The sequence below is a fragment of the Patella vulgata genome, chromosome 1 (assembly GCF_932274485.2).
Source record: "Patella vulgata chromosome 1, xgPatVulg1.2, whole genome shotgun sequence".
In the NCBI taxonomy this organism is placed as follows: Eukaryota; Metazoa; Mollusca; class Gastropoda; family Patellidae; genus Patella; species Patella vulgata.
The window spans coordinates 61719201-61746461 of record NC_065879.2 but is presented as its reverse complement, the minus strand read 5'-3'; the positions used below and the strand labels follow the sequence as shown (position 1 = coordinate 61746461).

At 34.7% G+C, this 27261-nt stretch overlaps 1 protein-coding gene across 1 annotated transcript; it reads right to left on the bottom strand.

Annotated features, from left to right (window-relative positions):
* Positions 1-715: 715 nt before the first annotated feature.
* LOC126831683 (ras-related C3 botulinum toxin substrate 2) lies at positions 716-27261 on the bottom strand. The gene is made up of 7 exons (XM_050562322.1): positions 27126-27261; positions 22175-22309; positions 20687-20810; positions 19331-19445; positions 18721-18838; positions 14252-14412; positions 716-7671 (listed from the first exon to the last, which is right to left on the bottom strand). The coding sequence occupies exons 3-7, from the start codon at positions 20800-20802 to the stop codon at positions 7594-7596; spliced, it is 588 nt and encodes a 195-aa protein (XP_050418279.1). The 5' UTR covers positions 20803-20810; positions 22175-22309; positions 27126-27261; the 3' UTR covers positions 716-7593.

Below are 27261 nucleotides of genomic sequence, written 5' to 3'. Positions count from 1 at the left end.
CTAGACCAAAAGATCAACAAAAATGGGCATGCAAAAGGGGAGAAAAGATACAGAGAATTGCTATACAATTTGTGGGTACCGAGATGGTGAAGTTTAATGGTGGTCTGCCTCCTAATGGATTTCCCAAATTCTGCTGTTCCCTTAAAATGCTAAATCGCTATTCTTTGGCACCTAGAAATTTATTTTTATGCCAACTTCAGAATTCTTAGTATAAATATTTTGCAAGAGATTGATAGAGAACTGGGAAAATCAAAAGAGCTGATCTTCTTATCTTCATGTTCCAATGCTTCACATTGAATTTGAAAAACAAAATTAGTTAAAAACTGATTCAAGATTTATTGTTATAACTTGCTGAGGATGGCTCGGTGATTATGGTGTAACGGTGATATATTTCAATGATTGTGTATTTTTTTTTTAAATAAAAATTTGCAACCTCTACAAGGTCCACATGCTAAAAACATGATTTTTCGTACAAACGGGCACTAATCCATGAAGTTACAGTCCAATACGTAATATCAAAACCAGAGAGAAATTGTGACCTGTAGAGTGTACACAAACACAGACACGGACAGACAGGGGCGAAGACATAATACGCCCACATGAAAAAGTGGGCGAATAACAAGGGTATGTGTAATACTCTGCCTTACGCGACCACCACAATCATTTAGCACATTTAATTGCCGAGGGCAATAAATAAATAGTTTCAACCAATGTGTGGTTGTAAAACCAACTTTATTTAAAAATATCTCGGTTCATTAACATAGTTTATAAAACCACACAGAAATAATTATAGTAGTCATAGCAAGATTATTCCCCAGGTAACATATAAATAATTTTAGTAGTAATAGCAACATTACTCCCTGTTAATACATAGAAATAATCATAGTACTTATACTATTTCCTAGTAACATAAAATAATCATAGTTGTCATAGCAACATTATAATACATATAACAGTTATATTAGCCATAGCAACATTATTCCCTATTGACACGTAAAAATAATTGTAGTAATAATAGCAACATTATTCTCCGGCTCCAGAAACAGGAATCACAAAAATATTCATCAGAAACTTCAACAATTTTCCAACAAAAATAGTGCCAATAGATACCAAGGACTAAAGCCCAAACCCCAACACAAGTGTCTCTCCCTAGATGAAGACATTAGACATGGACATTGTTGTGAATAAAAGTATTTCTAATAGGTGTATACCTAATCAGTATGGTGCTTTGAGCAGGTTTGTTTGGTCTAAGAGGAGGCTAAAAGACAGTTTCTAAAAAAACAAACCCTATTTAACAATACCATGTAATTTAATGGGGGGGTTTTCTAGAAAATATAAATGAGTAGATTACAAATACTACATTAAAATTAGAAAGTCATGGCAAATTTTTTTTTATCAAAAAAATAAAGATAGCCATGCAAAGCACGGATATACACCAACACATCAGCTATGTCTGGGAAAATCGAAAGCCATAAACAGACGTTTATCCAAAAGAAAAACTTGGATGTTGACCAAATTTGATTGCCTTCAAGATATCTGATCTTTATTGCGTTCACAGGGTTTTTAGAAAAATGGGTTAACTGATTATTGATAGGTTTCATCCTCTCATGACCCCAATGATTCACACCAGATTTGAAGCAAATTCATTAAAAACTATTATGTTCGCAAGGTTTTTGGAAATGAGGGCACAGCTCTGGAATTGAACATCACAGAATGCTGAGTATCAATAGGGTTCATTGTCTCATGAACCCAATCATTCACACAAAATTTGAAACGTGCATTTTCGTAAGAAGGCAATGCTTCATACTAAATCTGAAAAAAATCCATTACAAACTGTGGTAGGTGTATCGAGTTCACAAGGTTTTCGGCAATAGGATGGTAGTCTGAAAGGTGATTACGGACAAATCATTTACGAAAATATATTCTTTCATAAAATTTTGATCACAATTGTGACTACGGACAAAAGCGACAACAAGAGTAGCAATCAATGAACTAATTATCAAAAATAATTTAATTGGTGTCTAGTTCTTCTAAGTGCTAAACATGTAGCAGTAATAAAATGATAACCATTCGGGTTGTAGGAAATCATTGAAAATCAATGCTTCTTCATCGCATGAACTTAAACAGTGCGTAATTCAAATCAATTGGCTACCGTTGTGTATAAATTCTGAATCGATGGGATAACAATATCCACTGCTAGATTTTTTTAACGTGATCAAGGGCAATAATTCCAAAAATAATTATCAGCTTCTTCACCTTGCGCGTACAATTAGCTTCCACAAGAATTTTCAAATTGTTCAAGGGTGATTACTCTGATGTTAATTATCAGAAATCAATAGACTTCTTTGCTATAAATTTCAAGGACCATAACTCTTGGCAGTAATTAGTAAAACATTTTGAAAATTAATAGACTTCTTCGTCTCATGAACTTTGAATTTATACACGGTGTTTAAGTGCTACTTATTTGAAAATTAATAGGCTTCTTCGTCTCATGAACTTAAACACTGCATTCAAGTGAATCGGATGACAATTTTAGTCTTTGGACCGTCCACAAGATTTAAAAAAGTGATCAAGGGCCATAACTCTGTCAGTAATAATCAGAAATCGTTAAAATTCATATATATATACAGTGTTTCTGGTCATGAGACAAAGAAGTCCTATTGAGTTATCACATGATAACAAGATTTTTTAAAACAGATATAGGGGGAAATCAGTGAAAGTCATTACACTCCTTTGTCTCATGACTAAAACTGTGTATAAAGTGAATAATAACTTTAGCTTCGAGCGTCAACAGGCAATTGTGGATCGACGGACGGATGGGGGTGATGACAATATATGTGTACGACCAGATTTCAATATGGGTGTATAATAAAGAAATAAAAATATTAAAAATTACCTAAAATGTAACTAACACATGCTCTTATCATAATACTGTTCATTCTTATAATGGGTATTTTAGGGAGCAACAATGCCTCTGTGAGTAATTAACAAGGGGCTGGCTCATTAACCAGGACATAAATAGACCAGGAGCCCAGGGGGTCAACCTAGCTGAAAAGTGTACCAATTTTCTCCTATATGGTATCAATGTATGTATATCTGGTATCATCAGAATGTAAGTCTGTCGAGTTTCTGGTGGTGGGTGTGGTATTCCACGCCCTAAATGCCATGACCCCCAACTAGACTAGATTAGCTCAAAAGTGTACCAAATGAAAATCGGACAGCAGTGTACCGTACATCTTCAGGTATTACAAAAACACTCTGACAGACATGTCTAGTGGTGGTGTATCCCCGGCAGACTTACATTCTGATGATACCAGATATACATACATTGATACCATATAGGAGAAAATTGGTACACTTTTCAGCTAGGTTAACCCCCTTTGTCTCTTTTAGAATCTGTCAACAACACCGGTCTACATTTCTTGTAGTTGAACCTTCTGCTATATTGCAATCTATGGTAATTGCCAGTAGTTACAAGTCGTTTTATTGTCGGATGACGTCATGTGATATATACAACACGCCCAGAGCCATCTTTATGTTTTGTGAAATCAAATGGGTGTTTCTGTTTTTAATCTGACTGAATCCAGCATTGATATTTTGATTACTTTTTTTCTCATTTATTATTTTAAATGTTAACGAATCAGTACATATTAGGTTGGATTAAGCCATAGGAAATTCGATAGCAAAGGGAGGAGAATTTTGACCAGCACAGCAGTGTTTTTGCTTACTCTTCATCAGATTCCAACTTTCAGGGGTTCTTTTGAATTTAAGTACACTCAAATGTGTACACGTTGGACCTCGGTTTTTTGGGTTCCATTCGATTGACTAGAAATTCCCAAGGTACCTCTCGGCACATGTAGTAATAAACAGTAACTGTATTCCATAGAATTATATCTATTGTCTCCTAATTATAGGTTTACATGATGTTGTGTCAAATGGTTGCCAGGTCCTATGATATTCTGAGTGTTAGTTGCCAAAAAAACAGGTCCTGATTTGAGATCTGATTTTCATAACTTTGATAGGATTAATTCCTGTATTCAACGGCTGACAGTTTACACTGTATCATTTAATTTTGTGTATCTAGCCCTAAATTCTTTCAAATTCATTTAATATCATATCTTTGTTTAAAAATCACCCAAATACTTCTAATTTGTACTTGTGTCCAGTTTAAAACTGATTCATTAATTTTGATAATGAGTGCCCAATTTACAAGTATTTAATTTATTAACCACTGTTCAAAAATCAACCAATATACATCAATAATCAATTGGGTTGTTTATTTTTTAACAGTGGTCAATAAATTAAAAGCTTGTAAATTGGACATTCATTATCAAAATTGAATGGTCCGCTTTAAGCAGGAAACAAGTACAAATTAGATGATTGTTGATGATTTTAATGATTTTTGCGAAGTTTTAAATAAAGATTTGATATTGAAAGAATGTGAAAGAAATTAATGCTAAATACACAAGATTAAATTATACCCGGGCTACAGTGCTATAAGCAAGATACATACCAGATTTCACTATAAAAAAGGTGACATTTGTGTCCACTGAAATCAGTGGTGTAGGACTCAACTATAACACTATGTTGATGTCCACTAACTAACACATATTACAAGTTACCCATACACAAGTGTTCATTATAGCATAGATGTTAGAGGTTTCACTGACTACACCCATGTAATAGTAAGAACCTGATATATTATACTCAAGGGTTTAATACACCCATGTTATACTGAAAACCTTACATTATTTATACATTATACCCATGGAATAGAGAAAACCATATATAATACACAGGTGCTTCATTATAATACTGACATTGATGTCTCTTGACGACAGTCATGTTATAGTGAGACTCAAATATTATACACTAGACTTTCACTATAACACTGATGTAAGTATTTAATTATTGCACACTTGTTATAAAGATACTCAAATATTTTACACAAAGATTCACTATAAATCTGTTGTCGATATCCACCGACTACATGCATGTTTTAACGAGATACATCCATTATACACTTGGGCTTCACTATACAAAAGATGTAAATTTAAAGACAATGGGGTATATTGTACATGATCAATCACAAGATGAAAATTAAACATATATTCGCATGATTCAAGTTAGACAATATTAATGATATTAATCATGAGTATTAATTCTTGATATGAAAATATATCAGACTAGAATATAGATTGGTATTATCATATTTAATCAACAGTTGGATGTTGGTTCTATCTTGAACAAAGACCATGAACCTCGAAGTTTGATACTTCAATATCTATCACTAATATTGTCATGCAAGATACACCCTGATAATCCAAGAGATCGACAGAAAACCGGGAAAATCGTTTGCGGTCATCCTCTCGCACTGTCCAATTGACTGCATCCTTTATCAAATTTAGAAAATTTCCAACAAAAGGGTGGTAACTCCAGAACTGAAGGTTGCGGAATAATGAATATCGATTGGGTTCGTCCTTTCATGAACCAAAATGTTTCAAACCAAATTTAAAAACGATTTGTTAAAAAAATTGTAACCTCTATCACATTCACAAAGTTTCCAGCTAAGAAGTCATAACTCTGGAGTAAAAGTTTGCTGAACGCTCATAATCAATAAGGCATGTTCTCTCATGAAAAATTTGTTAAAAACCACATCCTCTACTCCATAATTCCTGGACACAAGGTCTGGACAGGACGGAGGACATCATATGTCTGTCAACATGAAATTTTTTACTTTTAACAAACTTTGTCAACCCAGACCAAAATGATACTTAAAGATGCAGTAATCTTTAGCTAAATCTGCCTAATGCAGACCTTTCTTTAGGCCTCAAATGTTATATTAATCATTAATTAGACATTAATTTACATACTTGGCCCATAACAAACTCTCTAGAACTTCGGATGGTTTTGATTTTCAACATATTTAAATACAATTGGCAGTTAAAGATTAATTTAAAAATGAATAATCAAGACTTTGTTTATTATCGTAATGACGGTATCAATGACAACAAGACTACACAGTTCTGCAAATGATGATAACTCAGCTCACAGTGCAGCAATCTGACTGAAATTTTCAACATATTCTTTTATTCATCATTTTTTTTTTTTTTTTAACTATTATAGCATAAACTGTCAGCACTTTATCTAAATCTTAAATAATGCATCTTTAAAGCATACAATTAAATTAGAAAATTATACTTAACAGAATAATAAAACCTCAGTTATTATAAAATATTTGTACTGTTTGTCTGTGGAGCATGGATTTCTCTAAATCTACATTCATAACTACTAAAACAAGGCAACAGTAAGGCTAATGTCCCCTGCCTCAATCCCAAAATAAATAAATGACATTCAATAAATACTTGCACCGTTAGGTTTCAAGGCATCGACCAATTAAATTGCTCATCTCTGCTTAGCCTATGCTCAGTCAATACATTCACCTACTGATCATTAACATTTACACCATGTTTGAACATTCTATCTCAATTAGAAACATAGTTATTGTGTTCCAAAGTCTTGACTAATAAAATTGCTGATCTCTACTAAGCCCAAGCAGAAAATGATAAATCATTGTAGTAATGAGGCTATATGCCAAGTTTTGTTGTTGTTAGTTAGTTGTATTTTACGTCCGCTTCCAATTAGAAATAGAATGAAAGTCATCATGTTCCAAAGCTAGACCAATCTATTTGTTTTTCTGTGCTTAAGCCGAGCAGAAAATGCTCATTATCAGACTTAGTCAATAACCTTGGCATGAAATCAAGGTAATTTAAGAGTTATTGGTAATGTCCCATGCATTTGCCACAAATTTATAAATACTTTGGTTTCTTAACATAATTTTCATTTAATGGAGTGAAGCTCAATCATTGGTCAATATAAATGTAGATTGTAAATTATTATGGTAAAGTCATTATACAATTTAAAATGGGACATTATAATGACTGTCTTATTTCTCAATGAATCTATATCAATTCATCAATAAGTACACTGACAACCCTCACTCCATAATAAATGATCTCACCTTATTTCTTTAAATGCTTTGAATAAGCCTATTTCTCACAACACAGATGTTTAAATTTCTATGTGCCTCAAATGAATTATTGTTATTATTATGTTTTTAGCACTCTACAAATTAATAAGAATGGAACTATCTTAATATTTACACAGACAGAAAAAGAAAATAATGAGAGAGAGAGAATCACACTAAATGTAAAACATCTAATAATTTAACGAAGATGATATATCGACTAAGATATATCAATCGACCAAAATATACTGATCGACACAAATATTATACACAATAAGTTTAAAGTTTAAAATTAAATGTCTGATTATTATGCCTAGGTTACATGTCTCAAGGATCTTTCGTTTGTCATCAACTTCTCAACTCTTGACCCATGAAATCATCCTATATTTCATCATCATAGCAACAGTACTACTTTGGTTCCATAATTTATGTCCGTATAAAAAAAGCTGAGTTTGAAAACAACGCCCGAATTATTATCCAATCTGAATACACAATTATAAATACAATGCTGTATATCAACACAGCAATAAGTCTCAGTATATAGTAGAATGTTCACTATGCCAGTCTCAGAGTAATGTACACTTGTGTTGGTTTCTGCGGAGTGGTTGAGGTTGTAAAACAGCACGTACTCCTTCATCAAAAACCTGGAGGGAAAAAATTAAACATTGTTAACATAATCTTATATATATGCCTGACAACTTGATTTATTTACCCCTTTGAACATAAGCACATGGATTTCAAGCTGTGACATTACAGAGCGCCATCAACCATCCCTTATGTCAAAACAGGAACCAATTGTAGACATACACTTTCTTGCTGTCTAAAGGGTTTTAACCAATATACATGTGCAAATTAGTATTTATAATTTGCAATCTATTAAAATCAGATGTCAAATGCATATTATGTTTCTTAATATTTATCAGGTTTACTCCATTAATTTGACAGTTTCCTTGTAGGCAGTGTTCCAATCATGTGATCCCATTATACTACTCAAATTGTTTGTATTGGTAGACCGGGCTGCATAAGTGTACATAGTGAATGCTTCTGAATGGTTTATGACAATTTGAAATAGTCTAATATACATGTAAAAAGATAGCCACGTAAAGTATGGAAATACACCCACACATGAGCTACATGTATGCCTCAACAGCACTTGTCCAAAAGAAAGCTTGGATGTTGATCAAATTTGATACAGATTCTTCAAGAAATCTCATCTCTATTGTATTCACAAGCTTGAAAAAATATGTTAAAAACTTTAGCCTCGATTGTGCTTTAGGGAAAGGGGGACTCGGACTCCAGAAAAGGATGAGGACATTATCATGACCACAATGCTTCAAAACAAAAATAATCTGATGAAATTGCATTTTGATGGTTTTCAGTACTAAAAAGTCGCAGAATGCTGAATATTAACAGGATTAATCCTGTCATGACCCAATGCTTCTCCAGAAAATAATAAAATATAGCTACATGAAGCGTGAAGTTATGCCCACACAGCAGCAATGTCTCAAGTTATTGCATTCAGAACAATTTTGTGTAAGGGGGCATAACTCTGGAACAAAAGGTCGCAGGACACTGATTATCGATAAGGTTTGCCTCTCATGATCCCAAATGTTTGCCTTAGTGCATTTACAAGGTTTTCGGATAAAGGGGCATATTCTGGATCAGAAGGTCTGATGCACACCAAAATCTGAGATCTTTTGATTCTTAACATCTAATATGTAAAGTTTCATCTGAATCAGACAAAATTTGTCAAATTTTGTGTAATAGGCATGGGGGCATAATTCCAGAACGGACACGCACCAAAACCAAACTCATCTCAGATGTTTTGATTCTTAACACATATTTTAAGTTTCATCTAATCGAACAAAAATTGTTGCTTCTAGAGGGTCCACAAACTTTGTACATATTCATATTTTGCGTAATTCTGATGCGCACCAAAACAGAACTCATACAAGATCTTTAGATCCGTAACGTATAATATGATAAATTTCATCTAAATCGAACACAAATTGTGGCCTTGGTATACACGTATTAAAAGCCTTTTTACTATTTGCATAAAGGGGAGCGACCATTTTGATGTGAAGTTTCGATCTGATTTTCAGGAAATTCAAACTCAACCATGATTACGGTATAGTGTAATGGTGATATATTTAAACGGTTTTTAAAATCAAAAGCAAAACTAGAACTCCATAGGCTTTCACAACACTGAAACGTCACGGTGAGCATAATCGATGTTAAGCTCGATACCGAAGATGTAATTTAGAGTTTACGTAAGTTCTTTAAGGTATCTACCTAATTTCATTTCGTTAAGTTACTCCACTGTTTCGGTTGGATTTGGTTGATTACGGTGAAATAATACGCTGTTTTCAATTCTCGATCTCTTTTTTCTGCTACCCCAGATATTTCGGACTGTTGTATAAAGGTTTCATAGACAAGAATACCAATTAGACTCACTATAGAAGAAGTTGAAAAAAAAATTTAGGTGTACTTTCCAGAAAATGGCGTCTGAACTTTCTCGAAATTGGAAAAAAACAAAAAACACTGTTTATTTTTTCAGCTACCCCTGATAATTCCCACTGTTGTACAAAGGTTTCTTACACAAGAATCCAAATTAGACTCTCTATAGAAGAAGTTAGAAAAAAAAAATTAGGCAGACTTTTCGAGAATATAGCGTCTAAACTTGCTCGCAATTTTGAGAAATAGGCATCTAAAAAAAATAACATTGTTTTCAATTTTCAATATCCTTTTTGAGCTACCATTGACTTTGAGAAATAGGCGTCTAAACTTGCTCGAAATCATAAAATAAACATACTTTTCAAAGTCTCATAACTTTTTTCGTTTTCTGTAGAAACTTGGCGCTTTAGTCAACTTTAGTCCATCTAGTAGACGTTTTATTTGGCTTTGAATACTTTAATTAACTGTCCAATAAATAGCAAATTGATGCATTGCAATTTTTGCACGTGCACCTATTTTGTAGAATTTTGTCACCAAGTTGAGGTATACTTTGTGACTACTTCCGGTCAATAGAGAACCTCAAAAATACACTTAAGCACTAGTTCAGATGTCCCTCTGCTGAAGTTTCAGAAAAAGTTCAGACAGATTTGAAAAGTTATTAGATTTTGACTAATAAATCGCAAAAAAATCAACCAAAATCAATATCACTTATATTGTTTGAACCGGATAGATGTCAGCTGTCCAAAAATGTAATCAGAATTTAAAAATACAAAGAAATAAATTTTTTAGAAAATTTTCCAATTTTTACCCCAAAAAATGAGAATGACTAAGTTTCTAAATTCAACATTTTTGAACTGCTATCTGCTCAGAAATGTCTACGGCTATCCAAAAATGTAAATATCTGAAAAATCGGTTGAGAATTAACAGAATTATGGCCAGTTTTCCGTATGCGGACAAATTTTGAAATAGTTTTAAGCACTAATAACCACCACCCACTTTTCCAGCAAAAAATCAAATTTCAGACCTCTATCTCTAAGCCCCCCCCCCCCAAAATAATAATAATCTTAGTAATAACAATAGTGTTTCACCATTCACAGAGTCCACAAGCTAAAATCGTGATTTTTTGTACAATCAGGGGTAATAATCCAGTAGACGTGGTACAAGGGTTAATCAGCGAACTGGATGTATGAGATGTGTTGTTGACGTTTGGGAAAGTAGGACGAGGGGAAATGTGTAGGGAGTGAAGTGCTGTAAAGGGATAGTTAGATGTATTATGAATGGTTAGAGTGGCTGTGGTGTTACGGTGAAATACTATGCCGCCACCGTAACACCACAGCTTTATGATTTGTTAGACAGGAGTGATGTAATGGGTGTCAACAACTGGGTATGCTGGTACCGTCGCAACGTAGCCGTGAAATATATATTGTGGGGGGGAAGGGCGGAAACGGAAAAATATACAATGTTGTCAGTATGTGCCAGGCATGAGGCTGCGCAGACCGAGCGGCAGCTCGATAGGGAGTGTGTGGGAGGGTCACCCTCATAAATTTCAGTTTTCTGTAAGCAGTGAAAACACTATTTTGGCATTGTTTGCTGGGTTAAACCTAAAAATCACATTAATACACCTATTGCACGATATTGTGAAACTAGCTGACGAAGACAGCTCGACTCGTGGCTGCTCTGTCAGTATCTAACAAACGCATTTAGTTCGCGTACAACTTTTAAAAACCGAATGTCAGTATGGTATTTCTCACATAATTGGTTATCGCAAAAACAGAGTAAACTGAAAGCGAGTAATCTCGACTCAAACCTATAGTCTATAGCCCACTTACTACACTCGTCACTAGGCTTCCTATATTATTGTTTGTGGACGGTTTACTACTCAGTGATAAGCCTGCGCCGCAAAAAGAGGTCTCGCCTTTTATTATTAGTATAATGACTTCCTCATGTGCGGCAGGTTAGTTTGCTTCTAAAAACACTGTTTTCCGTTCCAAAATATACAAAAGTAATTTTCTACCAGATGACCATGGTTCTTTTCACCGAGACTAGATAATTTCTCTCGGTGTAAGGATATAGCTATGGATAAGTTCATACAAGGTCAATAAATCCGCGGTCACTTCGGGTCCCACTGTTGAGAAAATAAACCGATGGGTTTGTTTAGTAGCAAATCGAGCGTGAATCAACTGAGTTTGTACTGAAAATTTTTTGAGTGATATGTATGAACTGTCTTCACACATTCGGTTTATAATTAGCGATATACAGGTACAGTGGCAAGTGTTGTACTTCACAGACTGTTTACCTCCGAACTACCTCCGCACGAAATCCCCGATTTGGGTACTTGTTAAAAGAAAAAGAAATAGTACCTGTGCGCATGCCAGTAAAAAAAAACCTAAGAGTTCGCGCATAAAAATCCCCGAACGTACCAGGTGCCAGGTCATCTAGGAAGTTATTGTCTGGTACACGCAAATATCGAAAGGAACCAAGATCTTTTGTATATATACTATTCAAAAAAAGTAGGGGATATTTGATTTTTAAGTGTTATTAAAGTCACCTAATGAAACTGACGAAGAAACAAATGACAAAATGAAATGAAGTTCACATTCATCGATTTATTCCAAATGATCGTTAGACTAAGTAAGGCACAGACTGACCATTATAAGGGTAAAATGATACCCGGGGTCAAACAGCAAAGTTACCACAGCATCACAACCAAGTCAGTAACGGGTAAATCCTCCTCTGTTTGCCAAACAAGCATTGATCCGACGTGGCATACTCCTAATGAGACGTCTAAGGTCATTTTGGTCCAGATTGTCCCATCCCTGTTGCAACGCAGCAGCAAGTTCTTGGACATTGGCAGGACGTTGTTGACGTTGACGTAACCTCTGTCCAAGCATGTCCCAGACATGCTCGATGGGGGAGAGGTCGGGACTCAGTGCTGGCCAAGGTAATGTGGTGATGTTCTGTTGTTGGAGGTAACCTGTAACGATCCTGGCCCTGTGACATCTTGCGTTGTCATCCTGGAAGATGAAACGGCGGCCATGACGTCGTGCGAACGGCACAACATGGACTGCCAAGATGTTGTCCCGGTAGTACTGGCCTGTAACACGCCCTGCAACAACATGTAAAGCCGTTCTTCCAGCAACAGTGATGCCTCCCCACACCATAACAGAACCACCCCCAAATCGATCATGTCTGATGACGTTAACGTCTTGGAAGCGCTCGTTTCGACGACGCCACACCCTCCTACGTCTGTCCAAAAAATCAACAGTGAACCTTGACTCATCTGAAAACATCACATTGCTCCAGCGTCGATTATCCCAGTGTTGACGATCCCTACACCAACGACGTCTTGCCTGAATGTGATGATCTCTCAAACAAGGGATCACGCGAGGACGTCGGGCGCGAAGGTGACCCCTATGCAGTCGATTCCGAATCGTCTGGCCACTCACTCTCACACCAGTGTCTGTTTGAAGACGAGCGCTGATCTGATTTGCTGTGATGACCAAGGCCAAGGTACGGATAAATCGATCCTGGGCTTGAGTTGTCGCCCTTGGTCGACCTGAGCGTGGTCTGTCCTGTACAGATTGTGTATCACGGTATCTGGACCATAGCCTGCTTATGACAGACTGAGAAACATTCATCGTCCGCGCCACAACCGCCTGTGTTGTGCCGATCTGTAGCATGCCAAGGGCACGTAACCTTTCATTTTGGGTAAGCCGACGCATATCAAAATTTGTTTTCTGGTCACTAAAACAATTAAACTGATGTTTCCACCCTGGAATTCAATGCCACAATGACTGTAACATTCAAAGTCAGAGTCGTGCAAATCTTGGGTTGGACCCCCATGATGATCCCAAGCATCACCTGCATTCCATGCGGTAGCTATTGGTGCGTTTGGGCGTCACATGTAACTGGAAATGTTTCTTCTGTTAGGTTCTATAGTGACTTTTTTCGTAGTCATTTGCATATTTTAGTATTATGCCCCCAAAATCAAATATCCCCTACTTTTTTTGAATAGTATATATAAACATATATTTTAAGTCGGATAAAAATTGTGACCTGTAGGCGGTCTACAAACAACTTAATACGTAACATGAAAATGTGGACGTATAAAAACTATAGCATCTAGTAACTCTGGAACAGAATATCGAAGAACACAATCTTCAATTACTTTCAAACTCTTTTCTTTATTATCTTAGGGTGATCTTTACCACATTTCCAAGAAATCTATTCAGCCATTCTGAAGAAGAAGCCGATTTTGTAAGATAACTTATATTTATGGCCAAGCTTTAAATGGATTTAAACATCAGCAAGATTTAAAAATACAACGATAAAATGGACAATTGAGGTTGTCAGGTACCTTTGTTACGATAATGAACGATCTTAGCTTTATCTTCAAACATTCATAACTGAGCTCAGAATAAAGTAATTTGAATGAAATTTTCAATATATTCATTTTTCGTTATCTATTTTTGAACTATCAGTATTATAGCAAGAACGTCCTGCTCTAGCAGAAAATCAATACAGGCAGTAGTGTTTGCACTACTCTTCACGGAATTCAAACTGCCAAGCATTTTTCTTTTTACTTGTATGCCAATGTGTATATGGGAGGACCTCTTTGTTTTTATCCTGATGGTTCTTTTCAGTACATGCCAGGATAACTGAAGCTGGTGGTATATCCAAATCAGAATTTTGCATCAGGATAGTCTGGTGTAGATCTGTGGCATAGACATAGTATGGAATGAAATATAGCACGTATGTTAAAATACTAACCTGTTTAAGACCACGTTGTGTTAGAGCTGAGCATTCCATATATTTTATAGCTCTTATTTTATTGGACAATTTGATGCCCTGCTCACGTTTTATTGGGTTTAAACCCTGGGCTGCTAACTGACCAATCGCCTCCTTGTTTTCACGTAAATCTATTTTTGTACCTGGTTAAACAAAAAAATCTTAATTGTTAAAGGAGCTAAAAAAAGTAATGATTTAGGTTGATTTGATTAGGTTTGGGATATGCTGAAAAGATACCCACACACGTCTCAACAGCAGCTTATTTGAAAGTAAAACTTGAATGTTGACCAATTTTGACAATTGTTTATGATCCTTCAAAAAATCTAATTTATACAGTATTACATGCAATGTTCACAAACTTTTCCGATCACATAATCCATTCAAGAACTATGCATAGACACACAGAAGTTATATTAAGGTTAAAAAACCTGGCCATTCACCCATGTAGCTCCACACTTCAATAGAATTGGTCACGATGTTGTGTGTGTACAATAGTACAAAAAATTCCTGATAAAAATCAGAAAAGATTGTGACAAGTGTAAATAAGCCAAAACAGCAGAAGCTCTATCATGGATGTCATTAGAAGCTGGCAACCGGCAAATTTCGCCGTTTACATTAGGCCAATTTCCGGCTACCTTTCAGCTAAAAAAGATCAGCAATTTAATTTAAATAGAATAATTTGGCATTATATTAATAGAAACTAATTTAATTCCTAAACGCAAAGCACGCAGACGTATCAACTAACCAGTTTTTTCCGTGATACTCAAAGATTTACGACCTTTCTCCCTATCTCCCACACGGAGGTAACCCCCTAACTTCCGTTGTATAAATTGACCTCATGATTCTTATAAGTATATTGTAATCAATAGGTACATGAGCGTACCTAATAAAATAGAGACCTGTACTGACTGTACAAGGTCTGTTCCCTCACGCTCATTTTCCCTCATGGCTAGTAGTAAACGTCTATACGATTTTGATAGTTCTCCCGTGAACAGAAAACGTTTCATGCTACGTGACTTGAGCGTGGAATCGGAAGCCATTGGCATTGAGTGATTGACTGAAATTTAGCTGACTTTCAATCTGCGATTTTAGATTACTTTTTCGTTTAAATATATTACTAGCGGTTGTATTATAATGCTTTGATATCGATCTCAATATACGAAAATAGTCGGACTCAAAAGTTATAGAAATATAAGCGCTATTACTGTTTATGTGGGAGGCACTTGCGGGAAAATAAAACTCTGATGTCACGTTTCCAGGGATTTCCATTCACGCGATTACACCCATAATTAGAAAACGGGATTTATCGGTTTTGCAGACTGAAAATTTGCTAATCCCGAATAAATGCAGCCTGCCTTTTATCTGGTATCATGAAGATTAAAAATATTTTATATATTTTTCAAATTGTTACGATTTTATAAGTTTTAGCAAAGCCTAAACTAATATTCACAGATTTCAGTTTTAAAATTGGTAGACGTGCAATTCTATAATAAGGCTTATCTTAAGACTTTACTCAGATATGACTGAAAAGCACTTATTTGGATTATTAAAGTTTTTTTGGATAGATTTTTTATGTATATTTTCACAAAATGTTTTAAAAAAAACTTTCTGTCATTTAAAATATTGACCCGAAATGCACCTAACGCCATAACACACTCCCCACCCTTCGGTTTGCCCGCAGATTCAGGCCTGAGGCCCTAAACATTTGCTGCCCCTTACTTTAGCAAAATTTCCTGTTACTTGAAAAGTTAGTGACATCCCTGAGCTCTATGTATCAACAGCAATTTATCCAAAAGGAAAACTTGGATGTTGACCAAATTTGACAAGAAGGGATGCCTTCAAGAAATCTGATCTCTTGAAAAATTCTGTCAAGACCTGTTAATGTCAATCGAAACCATGTCACTTGACTCAATGACAGACCATACAATCTAACGTGCACCGTGTTAAACCATTAATGTTTGGGTGGCAAATGACAAGTTAATTTTGCAGAGAAGAGTGAACATCAAAAAATATGGCGAAAAGTTATCTAGAATTATATGGCTGCAATATGAAAAGATCATTCTAAGCTAAGCAAATACAAACACACAGTCTGCCAAATTTTTTCCAGATCATCTGGTATCTATTTTCTATTGCCGTCATTTTGCTATATCCGAAGTTATAGCATCTCCTATAATACGTAGAAAAATTCAGCAATAGTTTCATTGACATGTGCTTTTTTGATAAATATTATTGAATACAAAACAAAGGTAAGCTAACATGTTCAAAGAATATTAATCAGAGATTTGAGGCAGGGGATTTTCATTCCGATTCGTTGTTTCTGTCAAGGCAAATGCATAAATGACTTAAAATGGCTGGAAATTTCATAGTATTGATATAAAAGATGATCATCTTATCGATTACTAAAACATTGAGTTCTAGATTCTAGCATTCTACATCTCTAAATAAATATACAAGGTGCCCCCCATGAGGAGGATAGGTCCAAAGTGTACTTTTTGGACAAATATTGTCAACTGAGAGGAGGATTTACGGCGCCAGGTTTTATTATACAAGTTGTTTATATGGATATCTTTTCTGGGTGGTGATTGGGCATTTGAGGGAGAGTGGGGGTGGATATCTAAAATTGGGATGAAATGTGTGAGTGTTGATATAAATGATAACATCTCTAAATAAAGGTATAGGTACATGTAACTCTTTTGGACAACTGTTTTGCTATGCTGGTGTGTGTGGTTACCATAAACATGGATACTAGCAGATCAATCTAAACAATCAGTTGAAAATCTCTGTACAACCCCAGAAAGCGAGCTATCGACCCCGGTAGTAATTCGCCGTTAAGAAGGTAACCCCGCCGGGGATTAGAAATAGTTTATACTATAGTTTATTAAAATATTCATATAAAACCCTACCACATAGGTCCAATCTGTCTGAAGTGTTTAATGCGAACAAAACTAGTCACTAATACCCAGGATAACCAAGTCTTAATAGCCACTCTTATATTCTCTCTCACTTTCTGATAATGATCTCCTTTTGGCTAATTTTGTAATCAAATCGATCAGTTGTGTTTCCCTTTTTGCCTCGGAATCAACCCTTACTTTGACAAAAGATATTCTCTCGGCTAAAAAAACATTTACTCTCTCAACCACGAGAGATCTGTTGAAAGGAGCTACTTACTCAACAAAGACACATAATCGAAGTATAACAGGACAACTCATCCAGTTAATTCAACGAACAACTATTTCACCTCGGTCCATAAAAGAGATACACATACCAGTCGCCCCTTGGTCCAAATCTTGTGCGACCTTCGGTTATAGTTTTTTCACAACTAGTGGTCGGAACTAGAAACCAAACGCGGATGGTTCGGACCATCGTCTGTTCAAAGATGGCTGCCCCCAGGGACATGGTGATGTCATTTTCCTCTGCTTTAGACCTCGACCATAACCATAAAAAAAACCTTAAGCTCAAGGAACAGCTATACATCTCTCCATGGAGGATAATAAATCGCTGTGTTATATAGTTTAATAAACAAATAATACTTTCATGAAGTTAAATTTGCACGGTTCAAATTAATTTTAGAGCCAATAAAATTCCCTGTAATTTGACTTTACTTTTTGCATAGCGCAAGTATTGAAAGTATGTGCAATTTTTAGACTTACATAGATTCAGACATAACATACGAGACAAAAAATATCTGATCATAGGGGTAGCAACCATTTAAAATTATTCAAGCTTTCCTAAAATCATATACTTAACAAAAAAAAAAGATTTTTTAAAAATATTCTACACTTTGGTTTCATCGACACCGCCATCTTGGAAATACTCCGACAATGCCACAATAGCATGGTTCAGTATTTTCGGACTATGGTCTGGACTAAATGAAATTCAGATTCAGTTAGTTCGACCATAGTAAGGAAATCATGATAACCGAAGGTCGCCCAGACTGTCATATAATTAAAACATTTGGTACTGATGTAACCAGTATCTAAATATATTACCCTCCCCTCCCCTGGGTGAATTACACTGTATTACACATTCAAAACCTTACTATATCAAGGAATCAAAGACAAATCTAACCTTGAGCACCCCAACCCTTTGTTTTACTTTGTTACATGTTATGTATTTTAAAAGTCCATGATGTAATCATGTCTATAATGTCATACTTATAATGATGTCATAACTGACACTCATTTTGTATTTGTTTCTTCAGATGTTAGTTCTTTACAGCCAACCTGTGAAACATGTTCTTTTTATATTGTTTTCTATTTACTATTGAAAATGCGGGTATATAAAACATTACGTGGTGCAATTCAAAACGAACTGTAAATTTTACATGTGTGTTATATAGGGGAATATCAATTTTTCCTAATTCAAGGGACCAGATAGGGGATGCATGTTGTATATGGTGGCATGTTAGATGAGGTAGTTGACCAGGATTTTCAACTATGCATTATACTAACCAACAACGATTACTGGTGCATCAGGACAGTGATGTTTCACTTCAGGGTTCCATTTTGTCAAAACATTCTCGTAAGACGAGGGACTCACAACACTAAAGCATATTAAAAATACATCCGTCTGGAAAATAAAGAACAATATAACTTTTTTTTATTTTAACCAGTTCAGATTGTGTTGAGAAATGTGGACCAGTATCGATTCAAACTTAATATAAAGATATTTTGCCATGAAATAAAAGTTGTCCCAGGAGTCAGCATTTTAGCAGGTGTCCAACGGTCTAGATAGAGGGAGATTAACACTGATTTCCATCCAGGATCTCAACAAAAGTAGATGCTAGATTGTCTAGCACCTACTTTTGTTGAGATCCTGGATGGAAATCAGTGTTAATTTCCCGTCTAGCCCCTACTTTTGTTGAGATTCTGGATGGAAATCGGTGTTAATCTCCCTCTATCATTCTTTCTTCACTCTCTCATGAAGATTAACAAAGGTTGCCAAACTAGATACTATTGTTTAATTTCAATCCAAAGTTTAAAAGACCTATATATGCATTTAATGAATAAAGAAGTCCATTATGTAAATAATGTAATTATTTTGGTATAAATTGACACAAACCTGTGGATATGAAAGTGGTCGTAATCTATCGTAATCTTCCTGACCGGCAGTATCCCACAACCCTAAACTAACTGGAACACCATCTACCATCATATTAGCTGTGTAGTTATCAAACCTGTTGATTAAAAAATGGAATATCATGGAACATCTTCCGGATCACTAGAGTGAATCAAACATAGTTCACATAATAGCCTGTGAAATTAGATCGAAGGTGTATTTTGTAAGAATGTAATAGAAGTGAAATAAAATGAAATGGGGTTTAATGTCCTGCATTATGTACATGTAAAATTGTAAGAGGTAAATCTACTTATCACCGGTCTTATTATTGCAATATTTTATAAAATGTCAATAAACATGCATAAAAAGTTGGAAATACCACCAGAGTATTCACTAGACACTTTGTAGTCAATATTATTAAATCTTTTTAGAATAAATACAGTACCAAATTTACAAACAAAATTTAATCAGCTGATTCAAACATAGATCTATATATAGCCACGTAGATTTGCTAAACATGTTGGTCTATGTTGCTGTTTATTACAACTTTAATTTCCAATATATCGCCATATTTTATAAAATATCAATTAATTACAATTTACCACCTTTTAAATGTAAATAACCATGGATAAAAAGTATGGCCATTGCAATGGTTTCACTGGACACAATATTAGCGTGTTTTCTAGTCTGGAATTCTGTGCCAATCAGTGTTATTTTGAATCGGATATGCAAATGATATGCAAATGGTTGGCATTCAGGGAAGGGTTAACTGGTTCTTTGCTTGTAAATCAATTTGGGCGTTCTGGTTAAAAATAGACGTATAGGAAAGATTCAAGAGAGATGTCCATATATTTTTGATTATAGCTTAATTCTATTCATCACCTGTTTATTTATTACTCAAATGGTTTCTTGCTTAGCAGAATGTCAAAATAAAGAAAACAAAGTAACTAAAATGACTGACTATGAAGTTTTTCGTGGCAAGTATTGTGATTATTGTTTTACTGTAAAACTCATGTTTTTAGGAATGTGGATACGAGTAATTATTCAGCTTTTTGAATTGGTACAGACTTGAAGGTTGATGCATGCTGAGCATGTTATAAACAAAAGGATGTTTAATGATCAAAGAGGACAAGGGTCATAACTCTGGCAGTAATTATCAGAAATTCTACAGGCTTTTTCGCCTCATGACCTTAAACACTGTGCATAAATTTAAAGTCAATCGAATTATAGGTTAGGTCTCTATTATTGTTAAAATCATCATAAACATCAAAGTCAAAAGTAATTGAGACATAATTTGGTTCATTTTGACAGTGGTGCTTAACTATTTTCCAAGTGTATAAAATAAGTAAATCTACTTACACTGTTGGTACATATTCACCAGGAAAACTATCCGTTGTATATGATATTAACATGCATGTTTTACCAACAGTACCATCCCCGACAACAACACATTTTATAGGACGACCTTGAGCCATTTTATTACCTATAGTAAATAAAATATGTAAATAAGTAAATTACAGCTAATTAAAATAAAACTCTTAAAAAGATAGCCACACAAAGCATGATAGCACACACTCACAGCAGCTACTTCTTGACGGCAGCTTCTCTGAAAGGAAAAGCTGGATGTTGACCCAATTTGATAAGGATCATGCATGCCTGCAAGGCATCTGATCTCTATCATGTTCATAAATCCATTAAAATTGTAGCCTCTATCGAGTTCATATGGTTTTTGGAAATGGGGAATATGGAACATAAGGTCACAGTTCACTGAATGTTCGTCCTCTCATGAACCCAATGCTTCACACAAAATTTGAAAAAGATCTGTTAAAAACTGTGGCCTCCTACATATTCACAAAATTTCAGTCAAGGGGGCATAACATTGCAATGAAAGGTTTTGAAACACTGATTATCGATAGGGTTCATCTTTTCATTACCCCAATGCTTGAAACCAAATTTGAAATAAATCTGTTAATCCTTAAAATAAATTTGACAAAATTGTAGGCTCCAGAGGGTCCACAAACATTTTATGCATTTCACATGTTGCATAAAATTTTGCGTAAAAGGCAGGGAGCATATAAACTCCAGAATGGAAGAAGGTCTTGTGCACACCAAAAACGAACTCCTCTAAGGGCTTTTAATTCTTAAACACATAACAGTAGGATGTTAAACCCCATTTCATTTCATTTTCATTTCTCAAACACATATTTCAAATTTCATCTAAATCGTACAAAAATTGCTGCCTCTAGAGAGTACAAAACTTTTATTCATGATTCACATTTTTGTGTAAAAATCAGGTGGTATAGCAGAAGATATGATGTGCAACGATATCAAACTCATTTATGATCCCTTGATTCTTAACATATCTGCATTGCGACTATTTGCAAAAACCGGGGGGAGGAAATTTTGACAGGAAGTTTTGATCCTATTTTCAAGAACTTCAAACTCATTAGTGATTATGGTTTTTCATATAATCAGGAGCCTTAATCCAGGAAGTTATGGTCCGATATATGTCAAAATCAAACCAATCCAAGATCTTTGGGATATAAACATACATTTGTGAACAGACTTCAGGACAGAGAGATGCAACAAAATAACACGTCCACATGTAAAAGATAATGGTAGCGTGAAATAATAGAAAGTAAAGGGAACTTTATATGACCATAATGGGATTGACCAATTTGAATAATCTTTTGAAAAAAATATTCTTTTCAATCAATTTTGCTTTCTCTGAAAGTCTGTAATTGCCTTTTACTTTAGCTGGATTATTGTCGCTTTAATTAAGAACACAATAACTATAAGAATTACAATGTAGTGTGTTTGGTTTGATAAAGAAACATTCTGACTTACAAATTAATCTATTCTGAATCTGTACTATCTATTATCTACAAATCGTTTTCTTCTGTATCTGACCTTATTAGGTCAGAGTTCAAATTCTTCGCATTGAATATCTGACATTCCACACTTGATAAATATTCTTCAAGCCTAAAATAAAAAATAATCATTGACAGGTTGTATTATTTACATATAAAAAGCTCTTTCCTATTCATACCTTCATATAGAGCAGCTTATCAGAAAGGAAAACTTGGATGTTGAGTAAATTTGATGACTCCAGAAGTTTCATCAAAATCGGATCAAAATTGTGACCTCTAGAGGGTTCACAATCTAAGTATTAAATACTTTTACACTATTTGCGTACAAGGAGTGGCCTCTTTGTCAGACAGTTTTGGGTTGTAAACATACATTTTAAGTTTCATCAAAATCGGATAAAAATTGTGACCTCTAGAGTGTCCACAAGCTAAAAATGCAAATTTTCGTACAATCAGGGGCCATAATCCATGAAGTTATGGTCCAATACATTATACATACCAATATCGAAAGAAACAGAGATCTTTCGGAGATAAACTTATATTTCAAGTTTCATCAAAATCGGATAAAAATTGTGACCTGTAGAGTGTCCACAAACAAACGTATAAAAACTATAGTCTATATCGCAATCTCAAAATTTTTTGCAAAGGGGTGATAACTCCAGAACAACAAGCCAACAGTGATGTTGATGTCCCCCCAATGAAATCTAAATATAAATAGATCACACATATTAATTAATTGCACTTTTATCTTTTTGAAAAGTTTCAAGCAATCAAACTGATTATCTATATTTAGTCTAAGCAGAAAAAGTCTTCTTGATGAATAAAATTGCAGAAAATTCTCATCATCGAACTTAGTGAAGGTATTGAATAATGAATCTATACTCTTAGAACCAAAGTTAACGTATTCCAAAGCCTTGATCAATCAAATATCTCTGCTTAGCCTTAGTGGAAAATGCGCATGATCAAACACTTTCAAAGCATTCACCAAATAAACACCTATACCAAGTTTGAACATTCTACCTCAATTAGAAGAGAGTTATTGTGTTCCAAAGTCTCAACCAATTAGATTAAGTCTCTACTTTGCGTAAGCAGAATATTATGCTCATCATCGAAATTAGTCAAGGTATTGATGTAATGAAACTATACACTAAGTTTCACTACTCTTACTCAATTAGAATCAAAGTTATCAAGCTCCAAAGTCTCAACCAATCAAATTGTTTATTGCTCTGCTTATCCAGAGCCGAAAAATGGTCATTATCGAACTTAGTCGACACCAAAAACGTTGGAAAATATCAACTCAAGAGTATTTTAAAATCGTTCTTCATTATTTACCTCCAAACGGGATTTTGTGATTTTGGGTTAATTCTTTGAATACGTCCACAACAAGTTTTAAAATAAAACAAATCAAATTCAGCCACGTTCTAATCGCGATAGATGGTAGACCTGGATAATAGCATCTTAGAAGGAATTTCTTCTGATGTCATATCTAGATAGACGTGAATGATCCAGTGTGAAACTACTGCTGGACACGGTCATGATTGTTTACAGCGGATGACGTGAACGATGTATACGACTTCATAATTTATTCAAGAACTGATCTAGGCAAGGGAAACCGTCTCATTCGCTATAAATAGTTTTTTTTCTTTCGGCTTGTACCTCCATTAGTACCACAACAAACGGTCGGACTGTTATGTGTCCTCTGGGTTATTTTACACATGGAACAAGTGTGCAAAGTCTTAATAAGACTGGTGTTGAAAGTTAGTGTGTATCTTAGACTACTCAACGCCCTTAATCAAACATACATGTATTTCATATTTTGCATAATGGGTAAGGGTCATAACTCCAGAACAGAAGGTCCGATGCACACCAAATTTGAACCTAATCAAGAACTTTTGGTCCTTCACACTATGTAATTTAAATTTCTTTTAAATTGGATGAAAATTTTGATCTCTAGAGGGGAGCAGCCATTTTGACAAGAAGTTTCAATCAGATTTTCATGAAATTTGAACTTAACTGTAATTATGGTGTAGCGGAGATAAATTTTTAAGGTTTCTAAAATCGGATAAAAATTGTGACCACTAGGAGTAAGAGGTCCACAACCTAAAAACGTGATTTTTCGTACAATCAGCGGCGATAATCCCAGAAGTTACGGTCCGATATCTACCAATATTGAAAGGATTCAAGGGCTTTGGGATATAAACATACCTTTTAAGTTTCATCAAAATCGGATAAAAATTGTGACTAAACGAACAGTCAGCAGTCATAAAACATTATACATGCCAATACCGAAAGGAACAGAGATCTTTGGGATATAAACATATATTTTACGTTTCATCAAAATTAAATAAAAATTGTGACCTCTAGAGTGTCCACAACCTTGGTATTACATACTTTTACACTATTACGTAAAGTAGAGCAGCCATTTTGACGGGAAGTTTCAATCAAATTTTCAAATTCGAACTCAACCGTAATTGATATTTTTAAATCTCTATCATACTTTCAAGGGCCATAATTCAGGAAGTTACGATCAGATATGCCCGAATATTGAAAGGAACCGAGATCTTTGGGTTATATGTGTCAATATTAAAAGGAACCAAGATCTTTGCAATATAAACCTGTATCTAATCAGACTAATGATTCGTCAAAATTGGATAAAAGTTGTGATCTGTTAGGGTCCACAAACAAATGTGAATGGATGGACAGGGCGACGAAATAATGTGGGCGTATAAAATGGACTCTCTCAATTTGACCCTTGCACTCATTAGCCAGTATTTTTGTATTGTTTAACTGCTGATGGGATGATGTACAGTACACCCACAGCGAAATATCTACAAACAGGATTATCGTGTTGATTTTTCACAATAACTGACATAATATTCGCACAATAATAATTTGGTGTAATAGCTGCTATCGTGTAGCTCAATAAACCTCTGTGTCAAATTTCAGTCATATCTTAAATAACGTGGGGGTCCCCATTAGTTAATACAGATATGAGTTTAGATAATGTTAATATCGAATCATAAAACGCAAGTATTCATTTTTGTAACTAAAATAGTGAGTCTGATATATTAACGGTACACTCATATTTAAATTTTTCAAAAACTGCACAAAACCATTGTTATTTATTGACCGCTTTTCATGATAATTTCAAAATAAGCACCAAATAACCTCCTTAATTGTTTAGCATCAATATTTCTACTACCAGTGTATACTACCTCATTATTACATTAATGAAAAACTGACAGAATTGTATGGAATGAATCAGTTTTACTGATAAGTTGTTCTTGTTTTATTAAATAGCAAACAAAGCTTGATTGACCGATCACAGCCGTTCACATTTTTTTCATAATAAAGTAGCCTTGTATTGAGTGTTCATTGACATCAATGATTGACAATTTAACTTGAATTTTCCCTCAAACATCAAAGAACCGTATGACATTTTTTCACATGTACAGTAAGAACAACATCAGGATTATCAGTTAATCAGCTTTAACAATTCCGCTTTAATCATTGCCATTTTTAATATTTTCCGAAAATTATATACTATATTTATCGATATATACTACCTTCTATTGCAAGATTGTCGTAAGAACTTTTAATAAACTGTGATTGTCATGTAAATATTTCTTTTGACACTTTTGTGTTTTTCCTAGGTTATTTTCAAATAAATAACACTATTTATTCATTAAATACATTGTATTTACATAATATTAAAAAAAAAGATACAAAATTCTAATACAAAATCCAAAAACAAACAAACAAAAGCTTATATAAATTCATCTCCATAAGCAATTATTTACAAAATTATAAGTGCAGTGTTTAAAATTATAATTAAACAGGCATGCAAGAGCTAAATCTGCCTTTTGCAGGTCTTTCTTTAGGCCTGAAATGTTATCTAAATTATAAATAGACATTTATTAACACGACAAGACCATATTAACATGGGATACACTGGATGTGGGCGTGGCCTGTCTGTGTATTTGTTACCTCTAAGCGATCGCCATGATTCTTCTTCAAATTTAAAACAAGTATGGCGGTCGTTTAGGGTGTTACCTTTTTTTTATTTAATTATTTCTGTAGTTTTGTAATCAGAGTTCAGCTTTAAGAAGTGATAATATTCGGCGACGAAGCAATATCGAGCGGAGGACTCAACCAATGCTGTGTGAACAGAAGCAATGTCGAGTGCACAACTCAACCAATCCAATGACATGTCGACAACTCAACGAACATATTTTGATATTTGTAGACAACTTAATTAGACTTTTCATGTGGAGTAGTTTGAGTGCGGACAAGGCATGCATTCGTGGGTAAAAACTTAAATTATAGTCCTGTTTTTAAAGTACTTTTACACAAAGCTTGAAGAAATGACAATGTTAATGTGTATTGTACTACGGTACTATGTAGCGGCGGACAGCTAAGAATTAAGAGAATGATGGTTCGGAACGGGTTTGGGGTATTTCTCATAAATTTCCTGAATAGTTTAATAAAGGGTTGAACGGGAATTTAGTGGAGGACAAAACAGCAAAAAAAATATCGCTGAAATTCTAAAACTAAATTTCAAATTGCATTAGTATTACTAATTGTCTATTTGATTCTCAAAACCCTTTCTGTTGTTGCTCATTTTTTTTATCCTCGTAAGTTACGACGTAACAATAACCATAATCTCACATCTACAAAACTAGTCAGCACTCTAAAAATACATCAGGGCTTGGTCAACGGCTGAGTTTCCTACTCAAAGGTTAAAAATAAAACTAGTACTGACACTGTACAGTCGTAACAGTACCGGTAACCTAGAAAGTCTGGGAGGCCAAAACAGATTTTCAGAACGATAGGCTCTACTCCTGCAATTTATCTATGCCACATTTCGTCCATTAAAAGGGTAAATAAATGGATATACGCGAAGCTTAGATCAATTGGGAAATAAAATTCACCTTATTATGATCCATTGTAGTTGAATTCTACACGTTTTCCATAATAAAACACGTACAGGTAGACCTTCTTTCTTTATTTCGAGCAATGGATGACAGCAGCTGCCTCATCATCTCGCTATATCACAATAGTTCTCGC

Bases quoted from the DNA above. Each gene is read 5' to 3' on its own strand.
- LOC126831683 (XM_050562322.1), bottom strand. From the start codon at position 20,802: ATGGCTCAAGGTCGTCCTATAAAATGTGTTGTTGTCGGGGATGGTACT. The intron at 18,839-19,330 runs GTTTGTGTCAAT...TTTATTTTCCAG, and splicing joins GACCACTTTCATATCCACAG to ACGGATGTATTTTTAATATG. The intron at 7,672-14,251 runs GTTAGTATTTTA...TTTTCCCTCCAG, and splicing joins CACAACGTGGTCTTAAACAG to GTTTTTGATGAAGGAGTACG.